This window comes from Heloderma suspectum, chromosome 1, assembly GCF_057233095.1.
Source record: "Heloderma suspectum isolate Gila_16-S chromosome 1, 16-S_ref, whole genome shotgun sequence".
NCBI lineage: Eukaryota > Metazoa > Chordata > Lepidosauria > Squamata > Helodermatidae > Heloderma > Heloderma suspectum.
The window spans coordinates 391,835,080-391,859,347 of record NC_139458.1 but is presented as its reverse complement, the minus strand read 5'-3'; the positions used below and the strand labels follow the sequence as shown (position 1 = coordinate 391,859,347).

The following is a 24,268-nucleotide window of genomic DNA, read 5'->3' as shown; positions in this document are numbered from 1 at the left end:
GTATGTCCCCAGAAACATATGGAATCATGTTTCCTCTCTAATAGTATCCTTCCCGCTTTTTGTCTTTTCCCATTTCTTTCTTATTTTTATATACAAATATGTTTTGGGATATTTTCCGATCCTGAACCTGTGAAATTTGTTTCAAGGCACTTGTGTGTCTGTAATGATTTGCATTTGTCAGGTTTCTGTGTAGCATTTGCGTTCATCCTAAAGATAACATGACCTGTGCTATGCAGTAAAGTAAGGCAATCCTCTTTCCAGTCTGCCTGATTAACCTTGCCTTGCTGCTGAGTTACTGGCTCTGTACCATTGACCCAGAGAGCTGATTGTCTGTGTCTTTGTAATAGGAATTCCTGGAATAGAAACATGGAGATTCTTTTCCCCTTCAAATTGGGTTTCTGCTATAAGTTTTATCTAAAAGAAAGGGGCACACTTTTCATTTAAAGAGAATTGAATAAATGAAATATTAACGCAGTATATTTTAAACGATTGCATTAAGAAGACTTGGTGGAGAAATACAGTGAGAAAAGGCCCAGGGTTTTTTTTTCTGCATTAGAGGTGAACGAAGAAGACTTGAACATTGAACTTTCTAAATGGGAGATATCAGTGTTTGCATAGCATGCATGCTCTGTACATTATGGCTCCTACCTGTTACCTGATGTACACAGTGTGTCTGCTTGAATTAGACTCCAGATGCAGACCTATTTCTTCTAGTGAGCTATTTCTTCTAGTAGTGACTGCTGCTGCTAATGTCAGTGTTGGTTTTATTGTTGTTTTAATTGTTGGCTTTTATTGTTTTTATTGGCTTTATGTTTTTATCACTTTTAGTATTTTAACTGTTTTTATGTATTTTATTGTTGTAAGCTGCCTTGGGAGGGCTTCTCCCCTGAAAGGTGGCCAAGAAATATTTTAAATAAAAGTGATTAAGGCTGATGTGACTCTAAAGAGCTGTGATTCAGATTTCTGTGGCTTAGCCAACATTACATCTGTCTTGTAGACATGCTCTTAATTTGCCTAATATTTGGTATTCCTCTTCCTGAAAATCCTGGACTCTAAAGCAAATCAAAATGTAAAAGGGAGAGGGTTTCTTTTGTCTAAAGGATTGAAGCTTGCAGAATGGCAAACTTCACTTAATGGTGTGTGTGTGTGTTTGTGTAGAACTGGACTCTGCTTCCAAATATGTCTGCAAAATTTACTAGCTCAAACATTTTATTTAAGTGATTTATATACTGCTTACCATATCTCAAAAACCCTCATATCATTTCTTTATTTGCCTCCCTGCCCCAAATGCTTATGCTTATTTTTTGTAGCATATCAGTGGGCTGAAAAGAAAAGAAAAAACTGTCTCCCACCTAACACAAAGCTTACCTCCCTGATCACTTGGAGGTGATTTAAAATAATTTTGTTAGCTTTTAAGGTGCCACTGGAGGTGATTGATACTTGGTGCAATGGACCAAACTGGGGTCATATTTTCAAGTGTAGTGTTAACCTTTTGTTCGTGTTTGCTGGAAAAAAAACTGGTGCCCACCTGTCTTCTATGATTTGTTTCAAAGGTCTTTCTCCAGGTTCCCTCTTCTTTGAAGATTAGGAGGTGGCAATCAATGAAAGGGATTTTTCAGTGGTGGCATAACCTCTGCAGACCCCTGTGAGACTCCTGCATTACTTTTGTTTAGGCTCCAAGTTTAGGCGTTTTATTCACCAAGGCTTTACATGGAATTGTTCTTCTGCTGATTTACTGGTTATATTGGTTTTACTGGCTGCCGGTTTTATTGACTGTATACATTTTTATCTGTGTTGGTTGGTTTTAATCTTTAAGTGGCTTTTAATTTTTGACCTAGTATCTGTGCTAGCTCTGGGTTTTTGAGAGCCCATGAGCAAGACATCCTCAATGGGCCCCCCTCCCTCAGTGAGTCTACTTACTTATCACCATTGTCACTAGCTGCTATTCCTCCTCATCCTGTTTCTCATCATTGCTACTGCTTGCTTACTTGACAGGGAGTAGCAAATACTGCTCATCCTTCTCACCACCAGTGTTGTCTGGGCCAGAGCAGCAGACAGGTGAACAAACAGGTTGCCATGGTGAAGAGGAGGCGCGAATTCAGGGGGCTGTTGGCAGTGTGCCCAACCATACCTATAGTTGATGCCATCCCGAGTATCATAATTGCTACTGTTTGTGCCACTTTTGTAGGACCTTTATATGTCAAATTGTGGCATATAAATACTTAAAAGGACTGTATGAATTAATGAATGAATAAACAAAAGATATGAGCTGGTTGTTAGTGGCATGACCTTTCATTAAGTAAATGAGAGGCCTGAAGTTGCTGGAGAAGCTGGTATATGTATTTTTGTATACATACATGGGCTGAGATAAAAGCGAACAATGAACCAAGTTTATGGGAATACAAAATAATGTACCTGGCCAGTGCTAAAGCAATATGTTAACTTAAGCCCTTGCTGAAGCAGTAAGGTGTAATACATGCGGTTGTTGTTAAAGTCAAAGAACCGCTTGTATTTTTTCCCCTGTAGTTATTTTTTAGATGTTGTAACCTGCCCTATAGGTGATGTTTATTTTAAAAAACCTATAATCCCTACCCCAAATTACACAAATTGAACACTCAGTTGAAATTGTACTACTAAAATCTTCCTTATTTTCTTGAAGGACTTCTAGTTTTTTTCTGTGCCAAGACAAAAACTGTAGTTGTCAACTCCAGACCAAGCCAAAAACTGTAGTTGTCAACTCCAGGGGAGGGAGGGAGGGAAGTGTGCTGGGTTCGGTGTTGGTGCTTGAAAGTGTTGTGAGCTCCTTCAAGCAGTGTTTTGTGTTGCACAGATGGTGTGTTTAAGAGAAATGTTGTGAAGGGGATGATCTCTTAAGGCATGGAGGGATGGTTTAAGCCATTCAGGGCTTTATAAGTCAGAACCAGCACTTTAAGTTACTTTCTACAATTTTCTTTGAATTATAATAGCAGGAGTGTAGAAAGCCACTGAAGATGCTTGAATAGTGGTTGTTCTCCTGCGTTTCTACATTAACCCAAAGCAGCTAATGGAATGAAATGCAAATCAATGCAAAAACAGTTTAATAAAAACAAGACAACCTAAACAGAACAATAAAATGGCAACAATAAAAGCAAGCACTCTCCCATATAGTTATGTCACAGCAGCAAACAATTAAACATCAAAAGCTTGCCAAAACAAAAGCATTTTCAGAGCATGTCCAAAGATAGAAAGAGAGGTCCTGACAGATCTTCCTGGGAATGGTGTTCCAAAGATTTGGTGACATCAGTGAAAAGGCTCTGTCTCTTATACCCGTCTCTCTCCTGTCACTGCATTGACAGGATAGCGAGCTGATCTTTTATAAAGCTCAGGCAGGTTTATATGGGAGAAGGCGCTTTGTGCCGTCTCATCGCCCTGTTGTACTTATGCATACACCCCTCCCTCAATCAGGAGAAGGGCCATTCCAGCAAATTCTGCACCAGCTGAAGTTTCCAAACTATTGTTGAAGGTAACACCACATTGAATGTGTTACAGTAGTGTGACCTAGGTCTGAATTCAAAAGGAAAAAGACGTAGTTTTCTTTCTAGGTGAAATTAGAACCCCCCCCCCAACCCTACACCACATTCCTGAGTGCTGCAGATGTTAGAGCACTGGGGTAAAGTATTCTTGGTGACCCATACAGAGCCTCAGTGACCAGTGGAGGATAAACTCCCATCAGTGGGGATGATCATTCCTGTCCCCCCACTTTTAGTCATAGGACCTGCCACTCATTGTTATGGTCCTCTTGCATATGCCTCTTGAGTACCAATTGCTAGGAAGCAACAACTGGAGAGGGTTATTGCCTTTAGGCTGTGCTTTTGAGCTTCCCAGACGCATCTTGTTGGCCGCTGTGGATACAGGATGCTGGGCAAGGTGGACATCTGGTCTGATCCAGCAGGGCTCTTCTTAAAAGGCATTCAACTTTTCATCTGTATACTGGTGAAATTTGGGGCACCAGTTTTTACCACTCACAATAAAATGTAAGGTTGGCTCCAGACTAAGTTAGTTGCTCTTAAGTCCCACATAAATCAGTGGGATACTTCTTATTTATTTATTACATTTCTATACCACCCATTAGCTGAAGCTTTCTGGGTGGTTCATAAAACAAACTTAAAATCACAAAATAAAACAGCGTAGTAAAGCATAATAAACCATACATTTAAAACAGAATAAAACCAAAGTAACCAAGATCAAAGCTAGCAGCAGTGCAAAGATCTAAAAATGCACTAACACAATTTTGTAAAACTGAAGAGCTAAAAAAGCTTGGGGAAATTAAAAAAAAAAAAAAAGTCTTCACCTCATGCTGAAAAGACCATAACATAGGCACCAGGTGAGCCTTTCTGGGGAGGGCATTCCACAACCAGGATGCTACCACTGAAAAGGCCCTCTGTTGAGTAGCCACCTGCTTCACCTTATTCAGCAGGGGCATCCAGAGAAGGGCCTCTGAGGATGATCTTAGGGCAGGCCGATGATGTGGTTTTTCTGGAAACCACTTCCCTAAAGTGAGCAAGTCCAAGAATTCAAACTTTTCTGCTTCATTGATGTTCATTCATTAGCCATGACAGCGAAGTGGAACTTTCTATGTACATAGGCAGTATACTTCTGAATACCAATTGCTGAGGGCAAACAGGAGAAGGCGTTCACCTTCACCTTTGACTTTTTTAATGAGGCACCTGGCTGGATGCTGGTGGACTTTGCTGTGGCCCAAAAGAATTGTGAAGAGCCTGCAAAAGTTGGAAAGCAAAAAGCTGCTTGTGTCAGTAAGAGGAAATGATAATGTGGACTGAGTTTTCTTGTCCTTAACCTAAGAAGTTTCAGGGTTGCTAGTGCTTTTTTTACAAATCAGCCACGGATCGCTTTATAAACACTGCTGATAGAGTTGAGCTACCGTTACCAGGCTTAATCAGCATAAACATGAATTTGACTCACCACCATTGAGAGCAGTGACCCTTATGACCTTGAAAACCTAGATAAAAATGTATTTGTAATAATTTATCTTATTCTATTTAGGTACATGAGTAAAAAAGAATGACTTTGGAGAGCTCTTACTTAAAATAAAGATGAATCATGGGGTGGCACTTTTTAAATCTTAAGATAAAGTGATAAAATAAGAACTCTTCATTATTTTTCCTCTTATACTCATGGTATTTTTTTCCATTTTGGTCCCAACTTATTTTTTTCCACTCTGGAGATAGATCATGTGTGTGTATAAATAAATATAAAAGCAGATACCAGATGCTTTTCTGTTGCATGTGCTGTAGCAGGCGATCATTTTGTTTGCAATATTTAAAAGACTAAAAATAGATCTTCTTGAATTTTTACAGCAATAAGATTTTTTGGGGGGTCCTGCTCCTCTCTAAAAGGGGCAATGTATAGGCAGGTGGCGCTGGGATATTATTTCATATCATGCTTGACAGATGGAAGAGCTTGGTGTTTCACTATTTTAGCTCTTGTTGTCAAGGTTAGTAGAGAATGAAGATGGGAAAATATGAAGCAGTGCTGTTTATAGTTCCCCAATTTTGCTGACTAGTAAGCTTCTTATAAAAATATGTTTATGCATTTGATTTAGTGTAGAAAATCTCTAGTAGTTATGGCATGAGTCTAATGGATAAGGACACTCAAATGTTCCATTAGTATTACTGATTAGCCATACACAATACAATGCTTGCTTTGCTAAAAGTATTCCTCCAGTCATTTGTCAGTTTTATTTGCCCAACATCTCTGAAGTTGCCAGGTACCTTTGTTTCTATTTTACCTATTGGAAACAGATCCATATAAAGAGAAACTACTGGATTGTAATGCTATTGCCAGGAGCTCTTTAAGGTGAATTGTGCCTTAGCTGGGCCTCTTAAACATAACTTGAATTGTCTTCTTCATGGATCTCCAGTAAGAAATATGTGGATGTCCCATTTTGGCCTTTGTGTGGATAATGTTTCCCATAATCTTCCAGTCTGAAGCACTGGTTTGACAAGAGTGGTCGCTTACCTAGATAATGAGAACAAGGGAGACAGTTGTATGACAGGCCTATGGCCACCTAGTAAGCCAGAGGTAGGGAATGTATGGCCCTCTGGATGTTGTTGGGCTGCAACTTCCATGAGCCATAGCGAGGGATGATAGAAGTTGCAGTCAAACAACATACCAATTATCCAATAGCTTTCTGAAGAATAAGCACTAGGTTTATAGAATGGTTAAAACCCAACTTCCTTCCCATCTTGTTTTCTGATCAGTTTTACTCAAGGAACCATAACTTGACCTCGCCCCCCCGACCTTCTGAGACTGCTCCTTAGGAAGGACCGGAATCACAGTAGCACCATGCTTCGCAACCCAGATAAGTGTATGGCACCCCTCTGCTCCAGTCTGGCTAGGCTGGAAAGAACTGTAAAGTATTGAAGGAGAGCAACAGTAACAGCTAATGAAATGAGTACTGGCTAATGTTGAGAGGTGCTGGAAAAGGAGGATGCTTACATGGTCAGCCCTTGCTGATGCTGGGAATGGCCAAGGGTGGAGGAGGAGGCGGTGGCGGCAGTAGCACATGTAGGGGGATGGGACCGTCACCATAGCAAATGTGGTGAGTACGTTTGTGGGCCTTCTCCTTGGTTTTACTTATGGGTAAAAGTTGCTGCCTGATGACATAGTAAAGGTTCCTTAGCATAATTTCTCCAAGAGGGGAAAACCTATTGAAAGTGTGCTTGTTTATTATACAGTTGACCAAACGCTTACACTATTTAGACAAAGGTCTAAATTTAGACACTCAGAGAATCAGCATCTGCTTCGACTGCTTGGACAGAACAGCACGTAACTTCAGTACCTTCTGCTAAGTATGTTACTTGCATTTAAATCAGATTAATTGCATTGAGAGAAGTTGATGAATTAGGTCATGGAGTGGCAGCAAATAATGCTGTCTTGTTCTCTGGCTTCTAGTTGTTTTCTTTTCCAACTGATGGGTTTATGAAGTACATATTCATGTGTATGAAGATTCCCCCCCCCCCAGATCATTTTAAGAATAGGGAGTAAAGCAGATGCAAAATCCTCTTTCTGAAGCATGTGGGATTTTTCCCCCTTAGAATAATCAGGAAGAACTGATAGCTGCATTTTTCTGGGTGGTTTCTAAAAATTGGTGGGATTATTGTATGATGTACTCTAAATTTTGTTGTGTGTGCTCACTCACTACAGTAATGGTACTAGACAAAACTTAGTAAATGTCTCAGATGGCAAGGGTGACGTGTCAACTTGGTATTGGATAGATTGGTCTTGCTGTGAAATTTTGTTGCGGTCCTAGAGGCAAGCAGTATCACCAGAGATGTTTATGATGATAACTCTTATTTTGTGCTCCAAAGACATTAAGGAAATAACACTTTAGAAAATGGGAATGATTGTTCTGTATGAAGTTGCTCAATGCTTTATTCTGAACTCTTTGGAAAAAATATTTTGAGTATGGCAAGGAATGTTGTGGTGCCAGGAAAAGAGGTAGGTAAGTGATGGCAGTAGGAGGAAATATTAGGGAAGGATAAAATAGCAGTTAAAATCACTGGAACTTTGCAGCCCACATACTGCAGCTACCTTTTATCTCTGTGATCACTGCATCCCAGAAATGTACATTGTAAAAAACAAAAGTTGTGATGCTTTTATCACATCCTATTCTTGAAATAGGTAGGTGCCTGATACTCTGCCTGTCTGGGTGTTCTTCCTCACTTTTGTTGTCGCATAGTGCTGCATTGTCCTGATCGGGAAAATGTCATGCTAACTCTTCTGCTCCTCTTGGCAGGAGAGAGAAAGCACACAGTTGCCAGAGTAGTTCCATTTCCCTGATGGTGGAAAATGTGGTGTTAGCCCTGGATAGATGCCAGTCACCTCTCTTCTGCATTAAGTACAGCTGCTACAGTGCTGGCTGTATTACTTTAACTAGGGAAATGAATCAGAGCTATGGTAGCTGCCAGGCACCCTCTGTTGTCATTAAGGCCAGAAAAGGGGATAGAGAGGGCAGATGCAGACACTTGCCATAATGTTGATTCATTTCCCTGATTAAAGAAATGCAGGTAGCACTGTGGCAGCTGCACTTGCGGTTTCCATTTGTCTGTCTTCTGGCCTTCAAAGGATTGAAGGCCAGAAGTCAGAGCTCTGTGGTGCAACTGCTCGCCCCAAGCAAGTAGCAAATTATCTGGTTTGCTACTTAAGGACACTATCTTTTGCTACTTTAAGGACACTATCTCCGTAGTGTCCTTAAAGCTTTGCAAAGTGGCTCATTGCAAAGATTATATTGTTAAGGAAGAGAATTGGGACTGAAGCAGAATTGGAAGCCACTCTGATTTTGGGATGAGCTGTCTTTTTGGTCTTTTGCCAGTTCACAAATAACCTTTAGGTAATCTAGATGTTACTGGAGGTGAATGTAACCTTGCCCTGAAAATGCAGGTTAAATGTTCCTGCATTCTGTTTCGACCCATGTGCTCCGCAGGTGAATATTGAGAGGCTGGGGTCACTGACCTCCTGTTCAGATCTATTCACTGTGTGGGCTGGAAAGAGCAATGCCTCTTACCAGCCAAATGGGATGCATGCACTGTAAAGGTCAGTGAATACTTTGAGAGAGCAAATTAAAAGCTGTAGGGCTGACTCTAATTTGTTCAGGGTGTTTGGACATATTTAAAAGAAAGCAAACCCCTACATCTTTTCAGCAGAGTCCAGCTGGCTCTACCTTCTGCCCCGCTGCTCCCCGATGTTATGACCCTTTGTAAGGAAACCTTGAGTTTTGACAGCATGATTATATTGTATACTTGTCTTCTCATAACCTTCCAGTAGTTGGATAGAATCCATTAAGGGATTATGTCAGCCTTCCCCAACTTGGTGCTCTCCAGATGCATTGGACTACAGCATGGCTGGCTGGGGGATTATGGGAATTGTAGTCCAATGCATTTGGAGGGCACCAGGTTGGGGAAGGCTGGATTTTGTGGTTAAGGTGGTTAATCAGTTCCTGGGTGCCAGGTTTCCTTGTGTGGAGTTGTGGTAGCAACTTAAAACATGTATTGTGATGCAATGAATATGCCAGCTACTTGTAGCATTCAGAATAGATTGCATCTCTGATCACACGCACACATACATGTCTGTTTACTCTGTTGTTGATGCAGGGAAACCATGTGGCTACTTTTAAAATTTCTGCTCCTACTGTGAGCCATATGTTGGAAGTGATCTGCTGATTGTCAGAGCTTGCTTTGATCCTGCCTTGGCTATTTGCATGTTCATGTGGGATTAAATGGCATGGTGAAAGTAGATTTCTTTTTGTGTTGGTCTTACCATGGGATGGCAACCATTATGCAGTGGCTGTACATTTGTACCCCTCTGCCTGCTGTTATTGTTCCATCTATAGATGGTGTCACTCTAAATGACGGACAAGCGTTTTCAAGCCTTTATGAATTGCTTTATGCGTGTGTTAATGGCTGCATATTTAGCACTTGGCTTTGTCAAGTGAAACAGGGGATAATAGTTAGCTAAATAATAGATGTCTTATTTTCAAATTTTACTTTATTTTACAAAATATGTGTAAGCTTGCTTTACATTTGATGTCAGGTACATCTGGTCACACAATAATATTCTACTAACATTAATAGTAGTTGTCTTGAGAGTACTTTAATTTTTCACCTGTACCTCCAGGCTGCATCATTGTTGCATGAAAATACCCTTTTGGGATTTTCTGTATGTGTGTCTAGTTCTGTGGAATTACAGAAAGGAAGATGAAAGGAGGTCCACACGGAGGCCAAATTGCTAGGTATTCGACTGTTTGCTTTTCTGTGAGTCTTACTGGCACAAGGATAGAGTAGTTAAAATTGAGTAAAACTGTGGGTGGACAAGTTCTGTCCCCTGTACTGCCATTATAGGGTTGTCATTAGGCCTGTGAATCAGGTGCTCCTAGTGGCCACCAGTTCTACAGCCATATGTGAGTGCTGACTATACCAAATCATCTTTTTAAATAGATATATTCCCAGCTCTTTGAATGTACACCACTGAATGCTGACAGGCTGCATTTAGGTGACTGTCAACTTTTGCTGTTGGTTACTCTGTCTTCAGACACTTACAGAATTTGTCGGGAATGTCAACATTCACCAAATTTTGGACACCCACAGTAATGTATTATTTTTGTGGTGACATCACCAATGCAAGGGCACTCTGAAAGCAAAAATGGCCACAGTGTGAAACATCTGTGGGAGTTTTTCATGGACACTTGGCTATTTTTAAATATTCTCCATGTACACTAACATAAGTGTGGTTCTCAAAGTGTCCAGTGGATGAACAAGAGTATTGGGGCAGTGCTGATAGAAGGGGGAAGGAGAGGCTCAGTGGTCCCATTAAAAACAACAACAGTCCTCTGTTTCTGAAACTCAGCCTGATGTGGCCCTGGGGTCCTTTGCCACATTTCGCCTAATTTGATGCAGTCCTTGGCCTCATTTCCAAAGCCCTCTGCAAGCGATCAGTTCAGACCTTTGGCAGAGTGATCTATCTCTTCCTCAGTAGCCTGCTCAGTGGGTATGACGATTAAATGAGAGAAGGAGGTAAGAGGGAGAAGGGTGGAGGAAAAGAGAGAAAAGGGTTGTCCTCCCTGCCTCTGGCCCCGCCCACTGCTGACATGTGGCCCCCAACAGACTGATCCTGAGAGAATGCGGCCCTCGACAGAAAAAAGGCTGTCCATCCCTGTGGTAAAGGTATGGGGGGAACTGATGATCAGAAATGATCATATACCTGCTGTGGTGACTACTCTTGTGAAATGTGCCAAAGACCCCATGCTGATCATGCAGCTGTGATATTTAAGATATTTAATGGTGCCTATTTGTGTGAAAGCACCCTTCAGTTGCCCATTTATAACAAACTCTTGTATCAACACTCTGTGCATAATTGAGGTTTGTTTGGTACTGATAGGGAACTGAAACTTTGATAGAAACTAATGTGGTAATTGGCAGGCTTGATTTAGGACAGAACCAATCTATTTAAACTATTAAGCAGTTGGTTTTGTGAGAGAGATCTTTTGTTCTTAGCTGTCATAGAAATTAACTCCTGGCCTTACTAAATTGAGCTTCTCTGAAAATGCATTTAAAGGAAAAAGTTGGGACAAATAATTTGATAACTGTAATTGGAAATCTTTGTCGAAAGAAACATGATCTCTAGTAACAAATTGTCAATTATGAAGTATGAGTGCTTTAAACCTAGGTATTCCTAGCTCAAAGGTACAGAAACTAAATGGATAAAAGCCAAAGGTTGTATCTAGTGGTGGCCTTCTGCTAGTGGAACGAACACTGTGGGTGGATCAACATTTCCCTCCCCCAGTACAGCCCCCAAATCTGTTCCAGAGGTCTGGGGGACTCTCCAGAGCAGGGAAGAGGAAAGGAAGGGACAGTCCTGTTGCACCAGCAGAAGTCCGCCCATGTAATGTTGGATTTAGCCCCAAGTTTTTATTTTGAATATAACAGGAACCAACTGAAAATGCCTGGGTTTAAATGGGAAGTGCTATTCTGTAAGATGGTGGAGAGGAGGCTTAAATGCAGAATTTCTCAGCAGGACCCAGGTGGGTCACATGTTCTAAAGGAGGGAACTGCCGGCTTATTCTGTGCTCCATTTCAGTGCCACTACTGCAGGTGGCCAGGGGGTGATACAAAGGAGACAATAGGGCTCCGCTTGGTTCTAAAAATCTGCTGATTCATTGCTCAGGCACAGACTGAGCTCAGACTGCCCATTCCCGCTTTTTAACACTGCTCCTCCAAACCGTGACCTACACTTGGGACCCAAATGTATTTATGCTAGATGCCTTCTTGGTCTGCTTTGCTGCTGATATCAAATGACTGCTGGTATTCTCTCTCTCTCTCCCCCCCCCCCCGCCCCCCTTATAGCTGAGCAGTAATTGGCTTGTAAACATTATCCTAGCAGGAGCGTGCGGGATACTGCTTGGAGCGAGTTGCCTATGATGAGTAGCCTGCAGTTTTGTAATAGTGAACCTAATTGGGTGTAAGTGAATTATTTCTAGATCCCTAACCAGCATAAATGAGTCTCCATTAATTCTAGGTATGTCGCTGGTGGCTATGACAATGTCTGACCTATCAGAATGATGTAAATAGAGTTGTCTGTCCAGAGCATTCATACTTGCTATACTGATGTATCCCTGCCTAGAATAAAGCAGCCTTTTAAGGAGAAAATTGTGCAGGCTTCTTAACTGGCTATGATTGGTCAGCAGTGGACACAGGTCTTTTAGCAACCCTGGGAAATAACTCTTTGCTGCTTGAGCAGTCTTTCGATGAGCAAAAAATTATACTGTGGCAATGCATTGGGATGTGAAGGGGGATGGAGCAGGATATGGGATCAAACTTAAGGAATTCTTTTACTCTGGAGAGGATTTGGTGAGTGCATTTTGTTTCCTGGGCGTGGTCTATTTGGGGGTGAGAAAGCAGTTTTCTTGCAGGTCTAGCAAATGACCCTGCAGGTCATCTCACTTGCCTTGTCTCACTTGCTTAACTCATTTGGATCTATGATCTTTACAGACACCACTCTGGCACCTTGGTATGTGTGCTTTTTAAACAGTGTAATATGCCCCATCTTGAGACCTTTAGGGTAGAACTCAGTCAAAAGATCCATCTCATCATCCCCAGCCAGGTTGGGGAAGGGCACCAGATTGGGGAAGGCTGCATTACAGTAGGTAAAACCACCCTTTTCTCTCCTCGTGCCCTCTGCCCCCGAATCACTTCCTACCAAAAGTTGTTTTCCTGGATAATATCAGAAATGGTAGATCAGGGGTAGGCAACATGATGCCCATGGACACTAGTGTGCCCCCAGACATCTCCCTGGCACCCACCAAGGTGCCTTTACTCCTCCCCCCCTTTTAAAAAAAATTAACACATTTTCTTACTGGCAGCTGGTATTGCTGTGAAATAGATTTCTGAAAACTGTTCATGAAGTTGTTTAGTATGCTAGAGCTCGGACCCCACCTCTGCCTTGTAGTCAGTCTTTTGGGCAGGTTACTTGTCACTTGCCACGCCTCCCATGGCAGCCATTTTGAGGTTGTGCCCACAACAGTTTTACAAATTGCCAAATATGCCCACAGCCCCAAAAGGTTGCCTACCCCTTTTCTAGAAGATACTGAAACTCAGCCTTTGGTGTGTCTCCAGGAGAAAGGGATTGCACGGCTGAGGAACAGCCACTGCCTCCCTTCATGTCTTTGTAATTATCCCACATGGACCTGCTTGTTCTCTAAGATTATCATTTGAGACCTTCCACCACATGCCCTTGCCTTCAGAGGTTAGGTATGTGGCAACTGGGGACAGGGACTTTTCTGTGGTGGCTTCTGATCCTGGAATAGGTTCTCCAGAAGTGTTCATTTTACTCCTGCTCTTCTCATCTTCTAGGTGACAAAGTCAAAACTTTTATTTTCCCAAGCATTTAGTGGATGATAATTGTCTGATTGCTGCTCATTCTTAAATTCTTTAATTGTTTGATGGTTTTATTTTTTATTTTATCATGAAGTGATCTATTTTGATTTTTGTATGCTGCCTTGAAAGGTTAGTAGTGGAAAGATGGAACATGTGGTTTTTAATAACAACAATAATAATAAATAAGCCACATAATTGAGATTGAGAGTGCCTTCATAACTTGGCAGTCTTTATTAACAACTGAACAACATGCTGAGCAATATGTTTAGCATATTTAGCAGTTAGTGTCTTTAATAAAAAAATTCTTGTCTCCAGATTATGTGCAACAGTGGATGGAAATGTAACTGGTGAGCAGCAGGAATTACTTTAGAAATCGTTCTTCTATATTTTTTTTTTACCCTGCTTTTCTGCTTATAGAGCAACTGGAGAAAATTACCAGAGAAAGAAGATATAACAGTTCAAAACAAAAACTCATATCAGTTCAAAATACACAATTTAAAACAGTACAGTCTAAAAGCAGCAATCAAATCAAATATTAATTTAAAATAGCAGCAGTGACACATTAAAAACTTGTCAGAATAAAAAAGTTTTCAGTTTGTCTACAAGAGAGCAAATCCTGATGAATCGGAGGGGGTATTCCAGAGCTGTCTGGTCACTGTGGAGAATGTCCTGTCTCTCAAGCTTGCTAGGCTAATGGCCGGAGATGATGGAAAACAGTAATTTAGAGTTCTTACTTGCCACTATGTTCATGAACATTAGTATTGTAGTGCTGGTGGTGGGGGGCTGCTTGCATATTTCCTAGTCCCTTTTTGTAATTAAATGTGTGAAATTAATGGAAAAGTGAAAACTTAGAGCAGCCTTCCCCAGCTTGGACCCTCCAGATGTGTTGGATGGACTATAACTCCGATCATCCCCATCCATCATGGACCTGCTGGCTGGGGATGATGGGTGTTGGTTGGAGCCCAGCACATTGGAAGGCACCAGTTTGGGGAAGGCTGGCTTTGGGTCTGATGCTCCTGCATGGGCCCCACAATAGTGCTTTTGGTGGAGCCTGCAGCTCATGCGTTCTTTAGTCTGAAGGGATGGTCTGGTAGGCTCTGCAACTAATCTTTCCTTTAAACAAATTTTGATGCTGGGGAAACTCTCGGTGGTTATTGAGTGGACATTTTTCTCAAAGAAATTGGCCATTCTGTCATCCTCCAAGCTTGCATAGTGCATTCTAGGAAATGAAGTTCACCTAACAGTTGACCTTAAGAACATCAGCCTGTATTTCCCTTCACACTGTCTATACCAACTCTTCTGGAAGGAAAATGAAAACGTGCCCTTGGCTTTCAACAACATAACCTTAATAGGATACAGCGTACCACCTGCTTGGTGGTTGCTGTGAATCAAAGACTTCCCTACTGCAAGAGCTCAGTAGGCTTTGAGATTGAAGTCAGTGGTAGGAGGATCAAGTCTGCTGCCTTGGTGTTGAATTCTTAAAACCCAAAATATAAGCTTTGTCCAGAACTTGGTAGAGGGCCAAGACCTGTTGTTCAAATCCTATCCCCTGTAATCTGCATTCATTTAAGTTGAGACAAGGGAAGCATTTCTGGCATTGCTTTAAGATGTGAAATAATAAATATCCCAAATATATGGGGGAGGGGAAAAAGGGCAGTCTGTATTTGGGAAAACAAAACCTGCTGTTCAGTTCTGATGGGTGGGAGGAGGTAACAATCCTTCCCGTAGTATAAACAGTCTCCGTTTGTCAGCAGTGCTCTCTGTTGATAATTAAACTGATTGTTTCCTGCCCACATAGAGATTGGTTTGCCAGAACCTCTCCATGGGTCAAGCAGAGGCTGGAAGGAGCTAACTTGTTCTGTTTTCTCATTAGTATAGAAGGCTTGCTTAGGGAGTGACATGTCCATTGCATTAGTTTTGATCCCTCTTGCGAGCAAAGTGGGTCTAGGAATGCTTGTTCATACCATATATTACCAGCTGTTCTTGTGCTGAATCTATTCACGGATGCTATATCTTGAGAAGCTCAGCTTTCATTTAAAGCAAGGTTTAGTCCTTAGGCATATGTATATTTATCCTATATACTAATAGTCAACTATTGTGGCAGCTATTAATATTGGACGTGTTCCCAATTTAAAACAAAACATTTGTTATGTGGGCACTTATTGACACTGATTTCTTGTTTGTGCTGAACCATTGAACAGTTGGAACAGGATGGTGGTAAGAGCACCGGTCAATTCCTCTAGTTAGGCTGAACTTTTAAAAATACCTCTCTTCAGGTTTCTGGTCCTTAAGTATGTGGGATGTAGGGCTAGTGAGAGCATTCATAGTCCTTTAGCTTGGGAAGGCTTTCTTTTATTCTTGATTCCTTGTGTTGTGATTTTTCTGTTTGATATTTTTTGATAGATTTCATTGTACCTTTTGTTGTATTGATATGCTATTCTCTCCTTTGGGCCAAAAAATAGTATATAAATAGTAAACAACAGCAACAATGAATAACTCATTCTCTGAATATGGATCCTTATGTAGCCAAAATGGCACCATCCTTGTACAATAGGGAGGTATCAGCATGCTTATGGGGACCCCAAGACTTGCAGAAGAACAATAAAATACTTAAATAAAAAACAAACCACCCTGGGGTATACACACCTGAAACAGGCCAGTGAGGGTTGAATATGCCTTTCAGTTGATGAGAAAAGATAGAAAATGGGGCGGGGGAATGGAATGGAGCATCCTTTAAATGGACATGGCTGGTATGCTGGAACCCTGAACAGTAGCACTCCATACTGCAACATTTTATTGCAGGTTCTTTCCCCCACCCCAATTTTAACCTCCTAACAACCCTGTGAGGTAGGTTAGGCTGAGAGATGGTGATTGGCCCAAAGTCACCTGGCAAGTTTCATAGCTGTGTGAAGATATGTACCTGGGTCTCCCCAGCCCTAGTCCAACACTCTTTCCTAACCTAGTGTCTTTGAGAGGCTTTGGATGATAACTTGGCTATGCTGGCTGGGGCTGATGGGAGTTGTGGATCAAAAAATCTGGAGGGCGTCAGGTTGTGGAAAGCTGATCTAACCACTAGACCTCATAGGCTTTCATGACATAGGGGATATCTTAAAATATGTGTGCTCCATTAAACACTGAGGCTAGGATCCAAAGAGTCTTGTTTGCACATTAAATGCCCAGGCATATGCTGAATCTTCCTCCTGTGATTCCAAAATGGCATTTGGTTATACCTAATATTTTGTGCATTTTGCTTTGCCTTCTCAAGGTGGCTGATATCATAGCCACTAAAATGGGCTTAAGGTACAACCATGTTTCTCTAACCCTTTCATTCTAAGCAACCATGAGCCACAAGTGGTTAAAAATGTTTGGAGCTTCAGTGGACTGCTGCCAGCTGGGAGCTTGGTCCAATTAGTATCTGTTTCGCATTTCAAACTAACAAAAGGGAACTGGCCCTATTTCCTCATCAATATATTTAGCTTGTGGAGAGCTGAGTGTATATTGAGCAATAGAAGTTTGCTATGTCTTTCCTTTATAGCTTATCCGTAAACTATACTTTGGAAATGTGTTATTCTAAAACCTCTCTGCTGCTTACAGTGTCTCCTTCCTTTTGTTTGGCTCCTTTTCTCCTTCCTGATTTTGTTACAGCTGAGCAGAGCATTTCTGGCACTGGGTCTTGCATAAAGTGCCTTACATGAAAGTCAGATCTTTGGTCCATCTTTTCTAATGCTGCCTAAAGAGGTAATCCCTAGCCCTGCTAGTTAAAACCCTTGAACTGAAGATGTTGGGGATTAACTCTGGGTCCTCCTGTGTGTACTTGGTATCCAGAAAAGCTGAATTCTGCTACATGTATCCATTTTAGAAATCTGCATGTATCTGATTGTTCGAAGGGAGAGTAAAAAAAAACTATACAGGGCACTTATCTCCTTGCCCCCGAAAGTTCTATTGAGCTCTTTTCTGGCTTGGGAAATTGCTCAAAATGTTGCCAGTCCATGTTAAAGGTAGCTGGACACAATGCAACAATACAAGGATGGAAGGAGAAAGTTTACTTAAATCTTTTTTCCCTTCTCCTCTCATTTGAGACAGAGTATTCATTGTATTCAGAGTCCCCCTGATGAAAAGTCGTTGTTTGTGAGTCTTGATGTGTTAGGTTCTGCTTATTTATTAAGAGATTCTGTTCTGCACCTCTATGTCATTTATATTTTTACAACCATAAGGGCTAGAAACTTGTGTTATTGTTTCTTAAGAGCTGAGATCTTCAAGATCTTGAATTCTATGACCAGTACCAAATTCTACAGATCTGTGTTTGCCCAAAATACACAGCTCTGAACACAACAAATTCTGAATATATTTTAACTCCTGTTCTGCATCCACTGAGGAAAATATGTTCATTAAGGAAGAAATTGTGTCTCTACTCCTGAATTTACTTGTTTGTTTGTAAGGATGTTACCAGAACGGTATAGGTACTACTATTAATGCTGCAATCCTTTACCCACTTAAGACTCATTACACTCAGTAGGACTTAGTTCTGAGTAGACATGCATAACTGCACTGTAAGGTGTTTATTTCCATTCTATGGACAATGCCTATTTCCTTTCTAGGAAGTAACTCTAGTGGCTGCTTCTAGTATATGGTTGGCAGTGGCTGTTTGAAAGGAATTATGGGAAAGACTGAAAATGCAGTAGAGAACTCTGTTATACCTGCACTGCATCCTTGTTTGGGTGTGAGTTGTGCTAAACTAACAATGTCAGAATAGAGTCACTTGAATGAGTACAAGTCATGTGTAGTGTATAGGAATTACCAACTCCTCCAGCTAGGGATAGTCAACTTTTTATGTAATGCTAGCCACCTCCATTCTGAAGCTCTTTTGGGCAGAACATGACGCTAGTGCGCCAACTGTACCCATTCCTGGGTGGCCACAGTCATGCATGCCTTAGTTACATCCCGTTTGGACTACTGTGTGGTGTGGTGTAGTGGCAAGAGTGTTGGACTAGGAGCTGGGAGATCTGGGTTCTCGTCCCCACTTGGCCATGGAAGCTCACTGGGTGACTTTGGGCCAGTCACAGACTCTCAGCCCAGCCCTCCTCACAGGGTTGTTGTTGTGAGGATAAAATGGAGAGGAGGAGGATAATGTAAGCCGCCTTGGGTTCCTTGCAAGAGGAAAAAAGGCGGGGTATAAATGCAATGCAATAAAATACTGTAACATGCTCTATGCGGGGCTGCCTTTGAAAACTGTTCAGAAACTTCAGCTGGTCCAGAATGCTGCAGGCAGTCTGTTGTCTGGGTCAATTACAGGTAGCACTTGACTGCCTTGTTACAACAGCTTCACTGGCTACTGGTCTGTTTCCAGGCACAATTAAAAAGTGTTGGTTATGACCTATAAAGTCCTGTACTGCTTGGGACCAGGCTGTCTGAAACACCATCTTCTCCCATATGAGCCTGCCTGGGTCTTAAGATCTTTGAGACAAGCCCTTCTTTTGATACCGCTGCCTTCAGAGGTGCGTTTGGTGGCGATGCCAGAGAGGGCCTTTTGGTGGCAGCTCCCAGGCTGTGGAACTCTCTTCCAAGGGAGGCTAGGTTTGCTCTCTGCGGTCCTTTCACTGGCAGGTAAAGACCTTTTTATTCAAGCAGGCCTTTGGCATGTTAGCAGATCTGTTGAGCTGGATACTGTTTTTATTTTGTTGTTGCTGTGTTTTTGTGTTTTAATGTATTGTTTTAATCAAGTTTTATTTATGATTGTAAGCTGCCTTGAATGCCATTTTTCTTGGTAGACAGGCAGGATACAAATAATAATAGAATAAATAAACATGGGTGAATATTCAGAATATTTGTGTGCTTGTGTTGAGATATGATGGTGATCCTTGTAGAGCAGGGGTGGAGAGCATGTGGCCCTCCAGATGTTTTTGGACTGTGTGATGAACCTGGTCTTCTGGTGGGGGCCTCTATACTATGGCAAACCCACCCCATCACCAAATGTGGAGGGTCACCCCTCACCACTGGGCAATTCCTCCCTTCACTTCTGCTGCCACCATTAAACTAGACCCCTTTATTTAACACACACCTTTTTTCCTAAGGTAGTTGGTCATTAGATGTGAGACAAGTCAGATCAGAGGTACCAGGAAAGTAAACAAAGACATACAGTATTTTATTAAAAAGAAAACAAGAAAGCTTATTATTTAAGAATGTTGTTACTACTTTCAAACAGGGTTTCCAAACAGTTATTTTTACCACCAAACAGTTTCTACCCTTAACCAAATTTAAGCCAATTCCCCTATCAAGCTCCACCTCAGTTAACTCACAGGTAGGGATGCTGGAGAAATTTGAGATGGACTAAAATGAGCTCGGATTTCTGAGAATCCAACCTACGGAATCAGCTGCGAAGCGACCCCCTCAGGCTGCACAGAGTCTGTGGACTTTCGGATGATTTTTTTACTTTCCCGAAATTTACGTATATAAATTTGAGGGAAAATACATAAGTTTCTGCTGAGGAAGTGTTGACTGGAATGGGGGACAGTATGCTAAATGTTACATACTAAGGTAAATTATGTAAATACTTATTATTTGCATATTTTTACGCATAACAAAAAAAATATTCTCATCCATCTGTGGGCGGATGATGGGGAAAAAAGCACCTGACAATCCGCGAAACACAGACAGAGCAGAGTTTACGCAGTCCATACATCCCTACTCACAGGCCTAACAATGAAGGCTTGCAAGGTAGTCTTCTCTTTGGTTGGCATTAACTTCCACCTGGAACCTTCAAGGCTGATCACCATGCTTCTTCTACAGTCATCAGTTAGGCCCAGCAGCTGCTCTGTCTTCAGATCACTGCCACCAGCTGACACTTAGACTGGGTCTGGCCAATCATGGTGGGAAAGAAGCCATGGTGGCTTCTCCCCTCACCCCTGTGAGTGCTGTATGTGCCCATTGCTTGCATAATTACCTGTGATGCAGCACGGGTTGCTGAGTCATCCGAACCCATTGTGCTGCACGGCACGGCTTCGTACCCACCCTGCAACCCACAACTTGCAGTAGGGGGCAAGGGGGAGAAGCCACAATGGTTCCCCCCCCCCCGCAATCGTCCAAACACCCCATAGGCTTCAGATCTTTCCTCCAAAAGCTTCTCCAGGAGTCTTCCTCTTCTCATTTGCAGACCGTCAGCTTCTCCCTCATGTACTTTTAGCTTGGTCTCCTGGTCTTGTAGCTGCTGTTCTTCCTGGTTGATGTCTTCTTCAGGCTCCCCAGCCTCTCACAAAGACACCTGCTGATGATTCTTCTTCAGCAAACTCTCCTGTCAGACTCCTCCAGACAGACTTCCTTATATTTGCTCCAATCAGAACCCTCCAGCCCATCAGCTTTGGCATGACAAACATTCCGTCACCCCACCTCTGTGTAAACCTAGGACCAATGGACATCTTTAGAAAGTTCAGTTACTCTCCAATCAGATGGTACCGATTTCAGTCTTATCTTCCCTTATATAAAGACGGAAACCTGGCCTCTTTTTCACCTTAGTGGTAACAATAACTGCCAGTTTGCCAGCACACCATATTTACAATGTAACTCTCCTCAGGTACAAGCCTTGAGTAAAGAGCATACATTTTTCTTCTGTTAAGCCATTTGGACTTTCAGTGATTGAAACGTAACAGTTAAACGTTTGCCTCAATTTTACTTCAGTTTCTTCAGACTGCAACTCCCATCAGCCCAACCAGCATAGCCAGTGGTGAGGCATGATGAGAGTTATAGTCCAACAACATTTGGAGGGTCACACGTTCCCCACCCCTTTTTTAGAGCATGAGATATCCTCATATTGTCAAGACCTGCATTTGATCACCAATGGTTTTTGCTGCACATCTAGAAATGAAGAACTCCAAGGAAGTAACCTCCTTTATGCATGTTTGTAGGAACAGGACATTCTAGGATATAACACACTACCTTATCCTGGGACTACTGTTCTCTGCACTTTTTAAATTTGCTATGTCCTTCACTACCTAGCACAGGTACAATTTTGGCTTGAATTCCCATGTTTGTAGTCATCTAGCTTATGTATTTACTAAAGATCTTTAGAAATGTCCATGTTCTTGGGGTTTTGACTGGTCTATTTCACTAAATAAATAATCCCCTAATCGGAAACTGTCCTTGATTTTATAAGCACTTGGCATATACTTGCACTAGAGTTCATTTGTGTCCCATAAGCCTCTCATGCTTCCTAGGCATGACTGATAAGTTGCTCCTCCCCCCTCTCCACACATACACACTGCAGAATGTGACTGAATCAGTTTATTTGTGCAGCTGCGCAATGGCATATGACAACTGGCCTATCAACAGTTATTGGGCATAAGTGTCAAAAGCGCATACCCTTTAAAACAAAACACACAAATGAGGCATCATATCTGTTACTTAGAGAACAGTTAAAAACTCTGGCAGTTTCCTGGTTAGGGTGTAACCAGAAGTTTAATAGCTTAGTATTGACTTTTCACAGGGACGGTACAATGTGGATGTACTTTGAAAGAGCTTTAGCCATAGGTGGAATTCTCTGCCAAGGTAGGTTGGTGGTTTGCCGGCTGAGAGATGCAGAACAGTGAGCTGGATTTGATAGTGAGGGAAGCCTTACTGTGTTATGCAAATGCCACTGTGTGGGTCTATAGCAATTCCCTCGTGTCCCTTAAAACTGCAACAGAGGGGCAGAACAAACGTGGTCACAAAGACAGCTGAGCACAACACATTCTGGTTCAATCTCTGGTAACATTGCTAATTAATTGATCAAATTAGAGATCCAAAGGTTTCCAAATGTTAGTCTGAAACAAAGCCAGATACATTTACAAGGGATATCCTTTCAGAGTTTTTAATTTGGTGTGGCTGCACATTGCAATCAGGAATAGGCTTGTTTGCCTGCTTTTGGAGGCTGCGTGAGGAGCAGAGGTTCTGATCCAAGTAACTATTTTGGTGAGGCCAAATGCGCTTTTTCTTTTGAAATGGCAGATTCTCATTTTGTGTCATAAATTTTTTTGAAGATGGCCCTCATTTTCAAAAGTGGTTTGCCATGCCTCTGTGTGGTTGCTGTTTGGGCAACATGAGCCCTCTTGGGCATATGAAACGTATTCCCGGCTTCTTTCAATGCTGGCCAGGATGTAGGTACACCTGGTACACTTCTTTTTTGTTAAGAGAAATGCGGTGGGTGTGGTTTGCTCTGATAAAACTGCCAGAGTCTTAATTATTCTCCATAGTCCTCTGTTCTCAGGGCTTGGCCATACTTTGTCAAGAGAATTTTTTCCCCCTGGGCCAGATTGGCTGAAAGAGCCTTCCCCAACCTGGTCTGTTGCAGAAGTTTTGGACTGCAACTCCCAGCATTCCTCACCATTGGGCATACTGGCTGGAGCTGATGGGAGTTGATGTTCAAAACATCTGGAGGGAACCAGATTAGGAAAGGCTGCCCTAAAACATTCTGTTTGTTGTGTGGCTGGGGATCTCTGTGCTCCCTCCCAGTCCTACACCTTCCAGGTGGAGAAGAGCTAAGCACTGCAAGTACTCTTCCTGAGCTATTTGGCAAAATCTTTATGGCATCATTTCAGGCATTGAAAGTTTGGCCTTGATATTTATTTGCATAAGGCTTTGTGTAGGAAAATGGGGATGTTAACATGTGAATCTTTGGCATGGGCAGGAATACTTATGTTCCTTGTGTACCGCTTTCATCTCTCTTGGCAAACTTTGCTGATTTTTTTAAAATTCAGGTTGGTTGTGTGAAAGTCAATGCATGAAGATGCCCCTCTAGTGAGTTGTAAAAGCAGGGGATGGGGCGGGGGGGTCTGCAGACTTTCTCATTACGACTTGAAAATATTCCTTGGGTCCTGCATGACTATTGGCTCTATTTTCCAGCACTGGAGGTGGTCAGTCATGGCAGGTGATGCCATCATGGTGATGCGAGGGCTGGTGAAGCTCAGTAAGGCAGTCCTAGAAACGCAAGCAGGACAGCTCCGGGAGGTTGTCCTTGGTGGTGATGCAGTAACCATGGTCAGGAGCTTTCAGGCAACTGCTGAAGAACAGTTCAGTGCTGCCATGGGGAAAGTGCAGGTAAGAAAATGTCTGTCTGTCTCTCTCCCCCTTCCCCCACCTATCATTTAAGTATCTACCTGTTGTTGTGTCCCCAGTTCCTTGTGTGTGAAAGGCATCTAAGCCTGCAATCCTATGCACACGGACCTGGAAGTAAGCCCCGTGGCATTCCTATCGCATTCAAGAGGACATCCCTCTCAATAAACGTGCTTAGGATTGCAGTGTAAGATTTTGAACACATACAGTGCAGTCCCATGCATATTTAATCAGGAGTACGTCCCACAAGATTCAGTTGGGCTTTCTCCCTAGTTAAGTGTGCCAAAGATTGCAGTCAAAGATTGCAGCCATCATGTGGTAATTGTCAGCCTATGTTATATCCCCAATCCCTGTGTATTCTAGGATGTTGACATCTTTTGAAAATGTCCTGTTTAAAGATATGCAACCCTCCAAGCATACTGACTTTTATGAAATTTGAGTAATAGGAATTGAAAGACCTCCATGTGATTGAGTCCTTTGTTTTATTTATTTATTTATTTTATGTGTATTTCACATTTATCAATCCAAAGGTGCTGACAGGGTATTAAAGTAAAAGCAATTAAAACAATGACACCCATTTAAGGAATATTAACCCAGTCCATAAATTCTTCTGGAAGCACAGATAACCTAGCAAGTCCAGCAAAGCCTGTTTAAAAAGGAATGTTTTAGCTTATCTTCTGATGTCTGCAAGAGTGTAGGCTAGGAGCGCTTCCCTAGGAAGGGAATTCTAAAGAGATGGTGCGACCAAGGGCTGTCCT

At 42.0% G+C, this 24,268-nt stretch overlaps 1 protein-coding gene across 1 annotated transcript in view; it reads left to right on the top strand.

Annotated features, from left to right (window-relative positions):
* Window positions 1–24,268, top strand: part of COQ8A (coenzyme Q8A) — an 83,328-nt gene that overhangs the window by 1,313 nt on the left and 57,747 nt on the right. Inside the window, exon 2 of the mRNA XM_084828635.1 lies at window positions 23,301–23,495. Coding sequence (XP_084684761.1) covers window positions 23,319–23,495 — 177 coding nt within the window. The 5' untranslated portion in view covers window positions 23,301–23,318. The remainder of the gene's footprint in view (window positions 1–23,300; window positions 23,496–24,268) is intronic.